The sequence below is a fragment of the Channa argus genome, chromosome 1, assembly GCF_033026475.1.
Source record: "Channa argus isolate prfri chromosome 1, Channa argus male v1.0, whole genome shotgun sequence".
Lineage (NCBI taxonomy): Eukaryota > Metazoa > Chordata > Actinopteri > Anabantiformes > Channidae > Channa > Channa argus.
Window position 1 is genome coordinate 13,782,021 of NC_090197.1, and position 16,629 is coordinate 13,798,649.

General features: G+C 39.3%; 1 protein-coding gene across 5 annotated transcripts in view; it reads left to right on the forward strand.

Moving 5' to 3' along the window:
- trps1 (trichorhinophalangeal syndrome I) overlaps positions 1-11,204 on the forward strand; it is a 109,076-nt gene extending 97,872 nt beyond the window's left edge. For all 5 annotated transcript variants that reach the window (XM_067499682.1, XM_067499674.1, XM_067499688.1 and 2 more), the window contains exons 10-11: positions 1,407-1,529; positions 4,646-11,204. In XM_067499682.1, coding sequence (XP_067355783.1) covers positions 1,407-1,529; positions 4,646-6,241 — 1,719 coding nt within the window. In that variant the 3' untranslated portion in view covers positions 6,242-11,204. The remainder of the gene's footprint in view (positions 1-1,406; positions 1,530-4,645) is intronic.
- The last annotated feature ends 5,425 nt before the right edge of the window (positions 11,205-16,629 follow it).

Genomic DNA, 16,629 nt, shown 5'->3' on the forward strand with positions numbered 1-16,629 from the left:
GTGGGCTCTTCTGCTTTTAGCTGGCAGTACGAAACAGATGCTTGGTGGAAGTGCTAGTAGTGGCTCCATCTGTAGCTCTGAGACTACAGAACGCCTGATTGAAGTGCAGCACTCTTTTGTGAAAAGTTGAAATGTTTTTAACTTCTAGCTCTGGGTGCTCTGAGCCCCAAAAAATATGCTAAGTTCTCAATGCTGTCATGACCATAAAACTAAAAAGAAGCCAGCGCAGAAAGGAGAAGGTCCCAGTGGACACAAAGTCCATGATGGAGGGAGAGGAAGAAGCAGATCGGAGTAAACAGAAAACAAAAGCAGGGAAAAGATGACAGATACAAAGAAGGTGTGGTATACTGTAGATTTTAGTGAGTCATACACATAGGCACATACAGTATGTACACATCCATAAACACAACTATAATCAGCCTGCTAAAGTTTAACAGAGACAGAAATACACACTAATACGTCAATTACAAATAAATATTAAGTGCTTATGTTTTCTTCACTTAACTCATGTACATTAGCAAAACACAGAAAAAAATGGAACGGGAGAAAGAAGAGACATATCAAGAGGGAAAAAAGGTTAGTAAGACGGTGAGAGAGAAAGACAAGAGTCATGGAGAAGAAAGATGACGTATGCTGTCCTCTCAGGGTCATATAGGTGGTGAATAGGGCCAGAGACTTAATGGGATGGAGAAACATTGTGATTGGCTCATTACTATGATGGAGCACGTTGCCACGACAATTGGCCTTTTCACCCTCCCATCCTTCCTTGCACACACTACTTTGCTATGCACCACTGCTCCATGAACTGCAGGGATGTGGGTGTGCATGAGACTAATACAGTAAAAGACAAACACTTACCTGTAAAGTACCTACTATAGTTCAGATAAGTACTAAAACACTTGATGCTACAAGGTGAAAGCATTACTCATCTTTTTCTACACCAATTGAGTAGCACTTAAAAAAAATTACCGCAGTATCTCACATCTCTCTCAGAAGACTAAGAACAAGTTTTCTCTCAGACACACACCAACTAGTTATTCATCTCAACCAGCTCATTTGCTTGTCAATGCAGACATTTGGGTGTTTTTATTAACCTTCTCCTGTACAGAGAAAATCAGTACAGAGTAGAACAGTGTTCTCAATAGGATTTCCCATTAGGCATGATAAATGAGAGCACATCATTTTCCTTGCCACCAAGCCAGTCTGTTTTCTGTCCATCTTTCTGTCTTCTAAACTGACTTCCAATTCACTGATCTTGAGTAGCATAAAAATGCAAAGGGTATCAAAACCTAATTCAGCATCTTTTTTTCTCTTCTTGTCTTTGCATCTTTTATGTCCTCATTATGTTTCTTGGTCCATCTGTGTTTTTTCACTTTCTTAATAGTGTCTGTTTTTCTGTTCTGTAGCGGCGTAGAGGCAGTGGGGTCTTCTGCGCAAACTGTTTGACCACCAAGACATCGTTGTGGAGGAAGAACGCTAACGGAGGCTATGTCTGCAACGCATGTGGCTTGTATCAGAAATTGCATTCGGTAAGTCATACACCCATACTGTATAAAAACAGATGTTTGTTAAAATAGAGATGAAAAGAGCTTTACATTTTAAAGACACTTGATGTGCAGAGGCACGTGAGCTGAAACTCATAGGTGTGTCATCAGGCAAAAGTTAATTTGCCGTCCTGAACTCTCTTCATGCTTTCAGAAGACCTACACTACTGTACATAGATTCACTCATAAAAGTTGTACTGTGTCAGGAACATTGTACTTTTGACTGTTTTTTACAGACTGTGCTGGATTTTAGCATGTTTACAGGGTAGTTTTGACCACTTATTATCATTTCTCCTGTCTGATTGATTAAGGTATGATGCAAATTAAATGGTGCATACTGCAGTTAAATTCTTGTATATATTCTGGGAATCCCACTGTGAAAAAGTAATATTGTGGAAAAAAGTATATTTGATTTGGTGGTGCTGGGAGTTACAGACCATTTCAGCAGTCACAGTGAGGCAGCTCCATGGAGTGAGAAATATGACGGAATGAATCAACTTTACCATCTAAGCCTGGGGAAAGTCTATGGAAATCCCAAATTTAATTAGACTGTATGAATTACAGATGAGATAAAGACCCAGCCTGGAATTTAGTTGACTTCAGAATATTGAGCTTTCTTACCTCAGATATGTTTTTAAGACGTTTAAGCCAATTTCACACTTTAATATGCCTATTTAATTGGAGGGTTTACAAATATTACCAATGTGAAACAAGCATTTAGAGCCTTAATGTGTGTATATATTCAGATAAATGTTCACATATTGGCTTTTTAAGATCAGGTTGTAAAATTTTAGAGTGAAAAAAAATGTTTAAGTCTAATAAATCACCGTGTTAATAAATGCATCAGTGTGTTGACCATGTTACAACCCAGAGCAATGTGACGCAATTATCCGATGGAGCTATAACGACCTATTAGAAGATGACAAGCTATTGCAGTTTACTTCTTCCCGCCCCTGCATGTGTCCTTGGTTCAACCTGTTCATCACATCTGCTGCTCCAATCACATTCCAGCTCCCTCTAGTCTTGGCAATCTTCATGACAACCATATTTTATATCCCATAATAAAAGTTTTATATGCTCTACACACATTATTAGAGAGGATAGCAGCTAGTAAAACACTTGAGAGTGAGAGAGGGGACAGGAGAGTTATGAATAAAGTGGAAGAAAAAGGTAGATGTGCGAGGAGGGAGGGAACATAAGACAGAAAGACAGAGAAAGAGGAAGAAGACAAAGAAATGAAAGATTGGGGTAAAGAATTAATGAAGAGGGAGGTTGTGTATAAATAATGAGTTAGAAAGGCAGATGGACAAATTAGGAGAGGGGAAGAAAAGGAAAAAGCATTTAGAGAGAGAGAGGTGTATACCTATACTAACACAGCCCAGGTATTAAATTAGATCAAACCTACAACCTCAAAAGGCCTGTGTGTGTGTTTGGTCTGTAGATTGTGTGTCAACACAGAACTACATATACAAATCATTGTCACGAATGTATTGTCACAAATTATCTACAGACTAGAGATTAATTTGATGTTTTGGATCATATCAGTTTGTGGCTATCCCTCCTGTGACAGTGATAATTAAATATATTAGCAGCACGGTAAAGAAGAGGACAACATGTAGAGGCAGACAGGGAGGACCAGCAATAAAGAAAAGGCTCGAGCAAAATGTCTAAAACTTGTTGCTGGAAGAGAGAGAACAGGTGAAGAAAGGGAGCTAGAAAAGTGTACAAATGTGTGCGGTTTTCCAGGCTTGTAGTGCAGGCTGACCTCACCCGTTTCCCCCGGAGAAACTGCACTACACTAGAAACGCAACAACTGTTTTATAGATTTTGACTCACTGATAATTTCAGTGTCCTCAGTGATGGACTGTTGTTTATGGTGATGATCCAGCATTTAAAGTGTGCCTTTCTCTAAATCCCTAAATCGTTTCAGTAGCATCTCTACGAGGAGTTAACACCACAGCCTGACAATGATGAAACTGTCTCTCTCTCACACACACACACACACACTTGAAATGATAGACCTACTTTTAGATACACACATTCTCAGTCACACAGGATACACATAACCATGGATCATACATTTTAAAAGCATGGGAGCTTTGTATGTGTTGATTTTACTTTAAAAAGAACTGTTTCCTTTATGCACTTAAGTATCTCTTTGTTTCCTAAATATTGTTCTATCATGTGAGTTTATGATATGTCTTCATCTGATACGGTTCATTTCAAAAGCTCCACATCAGTTACAGATGTGGCAAGAATTTTTAAGAAATAACAAGGCAGATTTTATGTAGCATGGCAGTGTAAATTTAAATAAACTGAAGGCACATTTGAAGCTTTAAAAAGCTGCTGTCATTTGGCTAGGACACGTTGGTTCTGAAGGCACTTTAAACTATACTGTTTATTTTACTTCCAGGGGGAAAAAAAATCTTTTACTCATTTGTCTGGAAATGTTTTGACTGTTTTGATTTTTTTCCCCCCATGTATTTAGATAAAACAAGGTTGAGAAATGAGTGAAGGCACATGTTCAAAATCTTATCTCTTAAATGAAAGTTAAGTCTTGAGGCCGAACTCCTTTTATATCAGATGTAAGCACACCCCCTTGTGGTAAGGGCAAAAAGCACAGTCCTCAGGAGTGTGCTGGATAGGTTTTTTCTTGCATGTCACATTTACTTTTCCTTAACAATAAACTGAGGCTTTTAAAACATTGAATCAAAAACCATTTTAGTTGTTCTACTGGGTATTGATTGTTGTTGTTGTGGTTGTGAACTAGGGGCGGTTGAGGAGGTGTGCTCCAATGGCCAGTCCTTGAGAAACACAAATCTGACACCCAATCCGTGCATAATAACACATCAAAGCAGCGCTGAGCCGTGGCAAATAAGGCTACTCTACATGATCAGTCAGGTTACACCCAGTGTGCCGGTAGATAAAGCCAGTCATGCTAACAACAGCAGAGCTGCACATCTACATTTACTGAAGACGGAATCTTAATATTTTACCTAGACTATTTTATCAATAAATATATCTTAGCAATAGTTATTTATTACATTTGTCTAAATGTTAACCAGCTATCTTCCTTTTTCTCCATATTCTTTGTCTTTTAGACTCCCAGGCCTCTAAACATCATAAAGCAGAACAACGGTGAACAAATTATCCGACGACGAACCCGAAAACGCCTCAATCCTGATTCCCTATCGTCTGAAAACCCCGCCCCCAAGCAACAGCGAATCACCAGCGAGGAGCGCATGAATGGGGACGAGTCAGATCGAACCTGTGCGTCAATCAAAAACCAGCAGCCTTCCCCTCGCTCACGCTCACCCCGATCCACCCAAGCATTCTTAGCTAATCAAACATTGGAGATCCACAGACGCATGCCCCCTCTTCTTCTCCCTTCACATCCTCCTTCCTCATTGGTAGCAGAGGGCAATGGGGGCATTGTCGAGGGAGGGATGTCATCAAAGGCAGAGGGAGGTAAAGGCGGAGGGGGATCAGAAAGAGGCAGTCCGATTGAAAAGTACATGCGTCCAACCAAACCATCAAGCTATTCACCTCCGGGTTCACCTATTGAAAAATACCAGTACCCCCTTTTCTCTTTACCCCTATCATTAACCCTCCCAACTGATTTGACACCTGAGTCAGATTGGCTCAGATTCTGGACGAAGTATAAGATGGCGGCCGCCTCTGGGGTTCCTGGTAGCATTAGTAATCTCAGCAGCCCTGGTAGCCTTGGAAATAATGCTCATTACCTTAGTGCAATGGTGACTCCGGTACAGCATCATCAGCAAAGCTACACAGTGCCTTACTGTGCCTCTCCCTACTCTCCTCTTCCACCTCCTCCAGCTCCTCACTATCCCCCTCCTCCTCTTCATCCGCAAACATCCTCCTCGTCATCATCATTAGAAAATGATGCTCCTTTGGATCTTGCAATAAGACAAAGAGATTCAGGTTTGGCAAACGCACACATGTCAACAAATGGCGCTGAGAGGAGAAGGCAGGATTCACCACCAGGTGACAGGTTACAAGAGAACTGGAAAGGAGAGAAAGAGGAGGATGAGAGGTCAGATGACGGAGGGAAACAGAGGGAGGAAATTAGAAAGGAAGAAAAGGATCATTTGGCAACAAGCCGGTCAAGTGTTTCATCGAGTCTTACAATGGTCGAAGCAGCAACACAGGATGACTTGACCAATCGCTGCATCCACTGTGGAATTTACTTCCTGGACGAGGTCATGTATGCCCTTCACATGAGTTGCCACGGCGACCAGGGACCATACCAATGCAGTTTTTGCCTCCATATGTGTGTGGATCGCTACGATTTCACTACACACATACAGAGAGGCTTACATAGGTACACAGATAAGACCTCACAACAGATGGGTCACACACAAGACGCCAAAATCCAGAGCATTGCAGTGATGTCAGAGAGTGTGACTCCAGAGGAAAACCATAGAGGTGATCATAATGAGATCACAAGGGAAAGTGATCTCATGGGCTTATGTCACGATCAAGGAGCGATTACAGCCAATGATGCAAATGATCAAACAGGAGCTGAAAATGGGGTGAAAGTAGAGAGTCATAACATAACAAATCAAGAAATAGGAGTCAAACTGGTGTCAGATGGTGCTGATGACATGACAAAAACCATTGAGGTTGAAACTGTTGCAGAGACTAAAAACTTAGATGAGGACACAGAGAGTATTTAAACAGATGCCTTTAATTGACACAAACCTTTGGACGTATTTTGGTGGATGAATAAGCTGTTTGCCCCCATGTTCCTGGAGGCTAGCTCATGTCAAAATGGGCACAAAATGGAACACATCCCTATGCTGGAAGCACTCGGCTGTCAAATGGTCAAAAATCATTGTAGGATCTTGCTGAACTGCTGCAGGGACAGCTTGGAGAAATAGCCAGAACCCTATGTTGAGTGACGGTCCCTTGACAGCTCTGCAGGAAGTATTCAACAACAAGAGTCCAGGCATGCAGCTGAAATCACCTTTAACAAACAGCCACTTCATGTGCTTTCCAAGTAAGAGGATTGGAAGCTCAACTGAACATTGGACTGGTCTCATTGAGGATGAGTTTGAGAAGCTCAGCACTTGCACAGCCACCATAGAGCAAAAAAAAAAAAAAAAAAAAAAAACTGCTAGAAGCAAAACACTGAACTGAACTGAACTGAATGGAACCACAAGCTGGTCCAAGCTAGTCTGAGGCATCATTGAAACTGTCTCATCTACAGCGTGATCTCGATTAGTTAAAAACTGCTTTGTTCTGGTCCAGGGCATGTTTTTTGACAGTTTTTTCACTTTGTAAATGGATTCAAAACCAAAACTTTTTTGGGCTGCACTCCAGTTGGTGTTTCCTTGGTTTAAAGAAAAACCAAGGATCAGTTCTTTGACTTGTGCCCTGTTGTTGTTGTTCTTGGATCAATGCAAAATCACCACTGCTGCAAAGTGGCCCAGGATGGGAGACTAGTCTGATTTGAGTTGACCGGGACTTTTTGAACTGCTTAAAACCAGTTCCAACTGGTAAAACCGATGTAATGCCGGGCCGAAGTGTTTTCTTTCTTCATTTGGATCAATCCAAGTGACATTATTTCCTACCTTCCTCTGTGCCATGATTCTAGCTACGTGCCTGGCTGCCTGCCTAATAGAACGACCATCTATTAACCTGCTTAACATTTATAATAATAATTATAATAATAATAATAATAATATAATGGTAATAATATTGATGATATTACAAAACATGCAATTTGCTACATTTTCCTATACAGTGTAATATGTTATTTTGTAAAAAAAAAAATAATGCTTCTTTTTTTATTTTTATTTTATTTTTTTGTTTGGAAAAGGTACTATAAAAATTAGATTATTTGATTTTTTTTTTTATTTTTTTTTTAGAGCAATTAGTTGTTTTTTTGTTTGTTTGTTTTTTTATGTCTTTGTTCTTAAGGAGACTTGTTACATAGATTACAGCTAATAGAAATGGTACGAGAAAGTAGGGGTTGTGTGTATGTGTGCATTTGTGTAATTGCATTAATGTGTGTGAGGATCAAAGGATGTAACCGTCCCCAAATGATGATCTAAACAATGAAGGCTTGTGCTTGGTTTTCCAATCCTCAGGGGTCACACGTGTTGCACACCAACCCACCTGTTTCATAGCATGTGACACATCATTTTTACGTGTTAAACGGTCTATTGGTTTTAGCATGTTCTCATATATATATGTACTTATCATGTTTTTATTTCTTAATAGATCAACGTGGTCTTAGTATGTAACTTTTTTCTGTATGTCTTTTACATGTTGTTAGGTTACATGGTTTTATAGAGAGACTTAGGGAGAAAAACCCTAAACTTTATCAAAAGGATCAATTATTTGGGTTAACTGTATAAACCTTTCTCTGTGTTCAGTCTACAGAGCCCTTTGCCTACAGTGTTTGGTTCAGCTGATCTGATATTGCTGGGAGTTTGGTAGGTTACCTCGATGTAGCATGTTAGCATCTTAATAAATCTGCAAAATAAGTTGCCTTTTCTGGGGACAGGAACTGTTACATGTTAGTGCTGAATAATACTGAAAAGAAACACAAGATCGAATTGTAAAATTGTAAGATTTTATAGTTGGAGTCTTTAACTCCAGTCAACACAACGTACACTCTACATTTGCCTTTCAATTGCAACTTACAACAGTTATAGAAAAGGCCCACTGGCATTTTTACACATCCTTCCACTACTGACTATGTCTTAAAGCAAACTTACAGTTCTCAAGGTTTACTTTTATCATTGAGAGAGTCGTTAGAGTCAGGTCTTTGAAAATCCCCTGTTCTTAAAAATGGAGCAACGTTGTGGCCATCTCATTTATTTTTATAAAGAGAGAATCATAGCTCCAGCCTTGCTGCCTTAGTTGTTAAAAAACAGAAATTACCAAGAGACTCGTTTCAAGAAAAAAATAAAAGCCTGTATGAAAACAATGGATAGAAAGGAAGTAGCTTAATGATGCGGGGGAAATATTTTTCTATGCTTATCCTAAAGACATGAATGAGAATATTCCACCTAGTGCCTGGTAACTTGTACAGCTTTTCTAACAGGTATGTTATACTGTCCTCGTCAAAATGTTCTGTAAGCCGTGAGTCACGTCATGCAGAAGTCGGACAAAGAGACAAAGGTATCAGAGTCACACGATACTTGACACCTTTTCAAACTTCACATTTACAGCCCATTGAAAAAGTTCCCACATGTGCTCTTTTGGTTAGCGTACTATAAAACTGTCAATGAGTAGTTATCGCTCTTTCATGTTTGCATGCATGTACACTACTTTGTAGGAATGTAGACACGTACGCATTGGTTACTTCAGTGTGAAAGATTTCTTATCAAGCAGATGTTTTCTACAGTTTATTCTACTGGGTATTTGGAGATGGAAGCAGAATTATGGTATGCAGTCATGTCACCGGTGTGCCACAGATCATGGTACATGTAAAGGTCATTTAAAGCCTGTGTTGATTATTAATCAGTTTGAACAGGGTTAACTTGAAAAACACAAAAGGGTCGAATTTCCTTCTTATTTTCAGACCAACAGTGAGATGAGATTTCTTTCTTGCAGAAAAGTTTAAACACCAAGGCAACAGAGGAGAAAATCAGAATAAATCTCCACTCTGCTCAGAGCTCTACAAAATGAAAGAGCTGAACTTTTCACCAAAACATTCAGTGTGCTGCTGAGTGCTGGTTGCAGGTTAGCATTACCTGTAGTATTTGCCTCAAACCTTAAACAGATGTAAATTTGATGCAGTGTAGGTTTTCCCTTCTTTTGAATAACGTCTTAGGAGTAAACAATGCATTTCAGTTTCTGGTAAATGCTTTTGGTTAATACTGTACATTTGCAGTATGCTTTAACAGCCAAACTGTAAAACCTGTCCAGTCAGGAGTTGTTACCCTGCAAACTGTTGATGCAACATCTTTATATCAAAGGTGGAAGTGTGGCTTATTACAGGAATTGCTGTTGGGTGCAGACTTCCTACTGCTGCAGTACAAATTAGAAGAAAACTCTGATGTCAAGTACAGGAAGGTTTGCCCTTCATTTAGTACATGTGTCCCATCATATCAAAGAGGAAAAAAGAAAATGTTCAAACATCATCGGTTAGTTAATTCGCTATGAACGAAGTTAAGATGTTTGTCTTTATATTAGTAAATGTTGTGCTAACATGTAACAATTTTTAGAACTGACCTGGTTTGGCTGTTCTCTCAAGGGGCTGCTTGCTCAATACAAACTGTTTACATTTGCAAATGTAGCAAAAGGAAAAAAAATGAAAGGAATAAAGCATCGATTTAAAAGACAGAACAAAGGGAGGATTGAAGGATACCTGTTAAGATGGGTGGATGACCGTCTTTGACAAATGAGGATGAAAAGAGAGGAAGGGCCCTAATGATATATCAGTTCATCCCCTCTCTTCTGTTTATCTTCTTACCTCCTTTCAACTTTACTTCCATCTTTCTTATGTGCTAGTATCTCTTGCAACCCACCTTTTATTTATTCCTTCATCTTGCTGCCTCCCTTAAAAGAATTTATGAAGGCATTTTCACTATGTAGAAAGTTTGATGGGACATTAGTAGGAGTTGGTAAGGTCACACCTAAAACCTGAGGCCCCACAACTGACAGGACCCTTTTATCTTATGCTGAATTGGTTTAGGTTGAATCTCTCTCCTACCTGAATGGGCCTTTTAAAGGAAGTATTGCCAGCAGTAGCATTTTCTGTACTCAGTGAAACCATTGCTGGGATTTTCTTAGAATTTGTTTCATTTATTTTCCAGCAGTATTTGATGCAATTTCCATTACTCTAGTGTTTGTTTGTTTTTTGTGGTTTTTGTTTTTTAAGTTTTCTTGGGATTTCTAAAAAAAACAGTAAGAAGATTTGGGAGAAAATGAAGAAGAATTGTTTTGCCATTTTTGGTTTATTTTGATAAACCTGGGTTTACGTGTCATTGCGATCAACCACATACACTTTTCAGTGGGCTGGGCTGACAAATTCAGATGGCGAAGTGTTTAAGTCATTAAGGTTGCAAAGAATCCCTGTTCCCTGTACTGCCTTGAATTACCAAGAACACAGCCTTATGTTATGTTTGATGGCATTTCACGTCAGCGTTTACATTGGGGGGCCTTAACAAGTGATTTAAGTTTTGTCTCTGTCAAAATGTGTTTTAGAAAACAATGCTGTTGCTTGCACTCCATTTATTATGTTCTTATTGCCAAGGAAGGGACAACACACACAGAGACGGTGGTACAGATGGTGTGTACATTTTTGGGATGTACAGTGTTATACATGGGAAACAAGGGAGCTTAAGGCCAATTTAATGGTGGCCAGACAAACATACACATGCATGCACACACATAAACTGTGTACATTTAACCAATATATTTTAGTAGAATTTTGTCTCTGTTCTATTGAATGGCTTTTATAGAAAAAGATGGGATTTTATTAGGTTATTTTCTCTCATGTTGTATTTTATTCTGCTACCTTTCTCTGTGTTATTGTTTTTAGGTTTCATTTCATGCAAAAAGATACTTCAACATATTTTGACAACCGAGAAAAGTTTGTTACACAGCTAAACTTGAAGAATAATGATGATGATGATGATGATGATAATAATTAATAAAAGTAATAACAACCATACTGAAAAAGGACAGTGTGAGTATTTTGTTTAAGCTGTTTGCATAAGAATAGACAGGAAAATAACGTCTGTAATCTGTCATTGTCTAACGTGTGTTTGAAGACGAACTGGACTTTTGAACCACAGAGGCACAAGTACGGTGAATCTGAACTGAACATATATTTTTTTCCACATTACACTTTCATACCAAGTCAGGTGAATTTTTTTGAGAAGATTTTCAATAGAAAAAGTAAAACCTTCAAACACGTCTCCTGCTGTGCTCGCTGAATGTGGCCAGTAGCTGTACCACATTTATGTGTTTCTGTTCTGAACTGCTCATCCCTGCTGCCTGGCTGCTTCTATTATTTTACAAGTGTCTTTTTTTCACTCTGATTTTTTTGTGCAGCTGGCTCTGACTCCAGTGATTTTTCTGCATGACAGTACTAGACTCTGTGCAAACACAATTAAAGCGAACTGCATGCATTTTATTTCATGCAAATGTTATTAAAGTTGTGAAGGGGCCTTAACCATGGTGATGTTCTTATGTGTCTCTGCCACAGCTGGCCAGATAGCCAGGGAATATTCAGACCATTCCTCTAGATTCACATGAAGGGCAGTATTTCTGTGTGATTACCACTCCGAGCTTCCACATCAGTGGCTGAAGGCTTAAAAACGTGCAGGTGAACAATCGTGGAAGATAAATTGTAATATAGCAGGAACCCACTAACAATTACTTAATATTGAGCCAAGATTTCAATTTCCAGACGAAAAGCATCAAAAAAGTGTTTTGCTTAGCATTTTCAACGGTCTGTGAGCTCTCCTCTGGTGCTGTGGCCATGTTGCCATTTCACATCAGATTTTCATGAAATTTGCATGACACACAAATAGTCTGTAATAGACGGATAGATTTGGACTTTATTACGAGCTGCCACCTTTCCTTTAGCACTACCCTGAGGACAAACGTAGCATATTTGGCTGCACTGCCATTGGGGCTCAAATGGTAATATTAAAGCAAGATTGTTTTTATGTTCTGCTGTGTAATGAGCACAGCATCTTTAATTTGTGTAATTCTTGTAACAGCAGCTCCCTGACTGAACAGTTTGTTCATGGCACTGACTTAAGACAGCACTGGCAACATACTGTAACTGAAGGTTTATTTTTCATCAGAACACACCACAGAAATAATTTGAGAGCCTACTTTAATTATCCCACAACCCTCCTTTGGGTCGGGAACTTTGACAGACTTAATCAGTGCAGCGGTGCTATCTGTCAGAACACAAAAGCTTCTAATCTGTGGTCTTTATTATGTTTAGCATTATCAATCTATCTTTGTGTTTATAATATGAACATTGATTAGAGTTGATTAACTCTGCTTTAGAGCCTGCTGTGAAATTATGTGGCAGCAGGGCATCATTTAAGGGGCTGTGTGTGTGTGTGTGTGTGTGTGTTGAGAGCTTAGAAGTGTGTGATGATTGGCCACAGAAAGTCCATGTCAGACTGGAATACTAAACACCCTGGTGTCTACTGGAGAGGTCAACTCAGACGCATGCAGCTGCACATAATTATCAATCTGTTCAAGGTAAAAATGAAAAACCAATCTATGGCAACATTAATAAAGTTAATATTAAACCACATGAAACAGGTTGACGCACCATATATGCTAAAAAGGGACAAATGCAACAGATGGTAGATTTCTGCGCACCTTTGCCCAGCCTCTCTGTATGCATGTCTGCCTCTACCTGTCTCTGTTTGAACATCTCGCAAACATCATTTCTGTTTATTGTAATTCATGTTTATGTATGAGTTACCTACACCCGTGACAGAATTTGACTCTGTGCCTGTGTGAGAGGGAGCAACAGAGTAAGAGTGTGTGTGTGTGTGTGTGTGGGAGAGAGAGAGAGAGTGTGGATGCGTTGCTGCTTATTTATGAAGTGCAGCATTGTCATTGCTGTTATCGTGTCTACATGGGCGTCGAGTGACCTGATGACCCTATGACAGAAATGCTGTAGTTAATAAACATTGAATGAACATGTGAGATGATGCAATATTATTTTTGTAATCAGATACATAGACACAAAAATATGTATGTAAAAAGAATATGAAGAGCAGAAGACAAGCAGAGGTTCAGCTCCATTATATTCATTGTCATTATCGTTTCTAACAAAATGAGCAGGGTCTCTGTCTCTAACACAATCCCTGTCCCCACTGAAAGCATAATTACAGCTCTACATGTCCTCAGTATGTCGGCTGTGTATCATCAGCTTCACAGTGAGGTCCACTGCGGAGCCGATTGATGTGTAAACTTCTTTCCTTTTATTTCCTCCGTCACTACGTTTGCCAGGATTTCGCCACTCCTCGCCCCTTCCCCTTCACTCCTGCTTTCCCGGGTTTTACTTTGCTTTGCTCTCCTTTATGCAGCACGTTACAAGTTTTTCTAACGAGGCCACACAAAGGCATTTTGAATCTAAAAAAGTAAATATTGCAAGCTTGCAGAAATAACAAAACAGTACAAATTGCAGTATGCCTAAGGAGTACTGCGAGTATTCTTTGTCCAAATCTAAACAATATATTAGTCCCATTTATTCATATTTTGTCTTCTCAGTCGGTCTCTGGCACTCAGCCCCGAGCAGGTTAGTTTCCTCTAAGACATAAATCCTTATAAAAAATGGGTCACACATACTTTCAATGTTCCTGAAGCACCTGGGCTCTATTTTTTGCAAACATTATTCAAACGAGTAAACTGTGCATGTGCTGTCTTTTTAACTACTGTGCCCATGTCCATTGTGGGGACGAAACATGTCACCCAGTGCAACAGTGGCTCTGATATGTTTTAAGAGGATATGGACAATTGACATCCTTGGCTGAGGAGGAAATATATATCAGCTTTGGAAACACAGGTCATACTGTACTTGTTAATGGGAGAAATGTATTGTTGGTTTTGGCCTTTTAAACTGAAACTTTCACTATAGTTATTAAAATGAATTTGCTAAACAGTCCCAGTGTTATGCCAGCTGGATCAAGTGAAAGCAATGTGGACACTTGAGCCCTTTTTTTGGTTTAATTTCTGTTGGTATTTTGTGCAAAAAAGATTTCTCAGTTTTGTCAGAAAAATAGTACCAAGGCTGAAAAGACAGAGACCCGTACTGTATTATGTCAGAGAATCACGAGCATAGTCGGCTTTGTCTTGTAACACACACACAGAGGTGAGGTCTTAAGCACACGTGCACAAAAAATAGCACACAATGAGTATTCAAATCCAAGTTTTGTTGAAATAGTACTGTAGACTAATGAGTAATGAACAAACAGGCTACACACACAGTCACCCACACACTGTGTCAAACACACACAGCTTTTCCTTGCCCCGTCCTTCACATGAGGGCTCTGGAGTTCTTTTTAATAATATTTCCTTTAATAATATCTTTTCACCATAACACTGATAATGTTATGTCTCTGTGTGTGTATGTGTGTGCGTGCTCGACAGACTATTTCTTTTTTGGTTCCAAAAAAACCCGATAAGCTTCAGCTCAATTTCCACACCTGAAACCCGACTTTCCTTAATTCAGAATAAACCTCCCCACACTTTGCTTTTTTTCTCATTTATTTCTGGCAAACTTTACTGATTTTCTTCCTTGGCCCCAATAATTTTTGTGGCTTTTTCTGAGTTTGATTCTGATTGTATTTTCAGACTGTACAAGTTTTGCTTATGATTCTGAATTATTAAATACTGTAAACAGGGTTGTTGATGTGGGTGCACCTGTGTTTTTTATATGAGTAAAAAACAGAATGAACGTTGGACATGAAGTTTAAACAGGATTTATTGTCTTCTGCACACAATCAGAAACAATGATGATTAAATAATGATGCAGGAAGGAGACTCACAACTAAGCCGAATATCTTTATCCTGTAAGTGTAAAGACTATTATGTTTTTGTTCCTATTTTACTGCTTATTCGAAGGTATTTGTGTTTCAATGATGTGTTGTAAAACTGTTTTCCTCCCTGTTAATCTTGTAGTCTCCCCATTATCCAGTGCTCTCAGTGCACGCAGAGCTCTGATGTGCTGTCACACACCATCCCTGTTTCTTATGCTCTCTGTTTTATTGTCTCTGTTGGTCCACTCACTCGGCCCTGTCCACTCATCTGTGTTCTCACTGTGTAATATCTTTCCAACAATTGGAAGTCGATCAAATTTGGGAGGCTGATATAAGTCACCGCTGCATTTTGGCATCCTCAGAATTGAAGTAATTGGCCAAAACAGTGCAATAAACACAGGTCAGAACAGGATGCATCATGTATTGGTGACAACACGTCGACTGTCACGTTTTGTAGATTCTTTTAAGCCCCGTCCGTGATCACAGTGCATCATTTACGGGGATGAATCAGTTTAACTGTGGGCCTAAAAGTTGAACACATCAGCATGGCAGTTTTATTCTTGAAAAATATGAACTTGAAAGTAGAGAAAGCAGGAAGACTTTCTCTAATGTTATTCCCATTTACATTTTTAGTCAAATCAGCGCAAATGCACAAAACGCCAACTAAAATGTTGTATCACCATAAATATCAGCGAACAACTTGTAATGTGTGCAAAGGCAGCAATTAATCGGTGCTGAGGCAGTCAAAATAAATGAAAGAGGCATTCAGGTACCCTAGAACGGTTCGCATGCCATTAAAAAAAGAATGTAGCCCCCTAATAAAATATAGAAATAAGAAAGTATGTTCTGAGGCAAGTGTACAAATTATGGATGAAATGTGAATAAGCATCTTTTAACAGCCTATAGTCATTTTTTTATCAGTACAGTAAAATACTATAAATCCTAATTTGGTGTTTATGAATGTAGACTTGGGGTTAGGATGGTTTTATTATAATGACTGTCCAGATACCACCAAAACTAAAAAGTTGGGAAAGTTAGCATACAAAAGTTCTCTCCTGCTTGTGTTTCTCACTGTGGCTTCATTAATAGGATAAACAGCCAATTCGTCTCAAAACAGCAGCGGAGCATGTGTTTGTTTCCGAGTACGAGAAAATTCTCTAATGACCCACCGACTGGGTGATCTAATCTTCTGTTCATACTCCTCAGACTTCTACTGTACATTTTTCACTTTCTGATTCATTAATATTCTTGATGATATATATACACACACACACACACACACACACACACACACACACACACACACACACACACACACGCTGAGGTCTTGAGGGTCCTAGCTGTTCCTAGGACTGCACCCTTCTGCACAGAGGTCTCTACTGATTTTGTACTTAGGATCAGTGCCTCTGTGCTGTCTTTCACTTCAGCTTTTTCCAGCCACTGGCAGGATTTTCCGATATCAGCCACTTCTTATATCTGCTGGTGGTACGGTGGTTTTACCTTCCATGATGGTGTGTCTGCTCTTTTTTCTCTTGCTTCTCTGGACTCTGTTGCCTGATGTATTCACTAAACACATCATTACCACC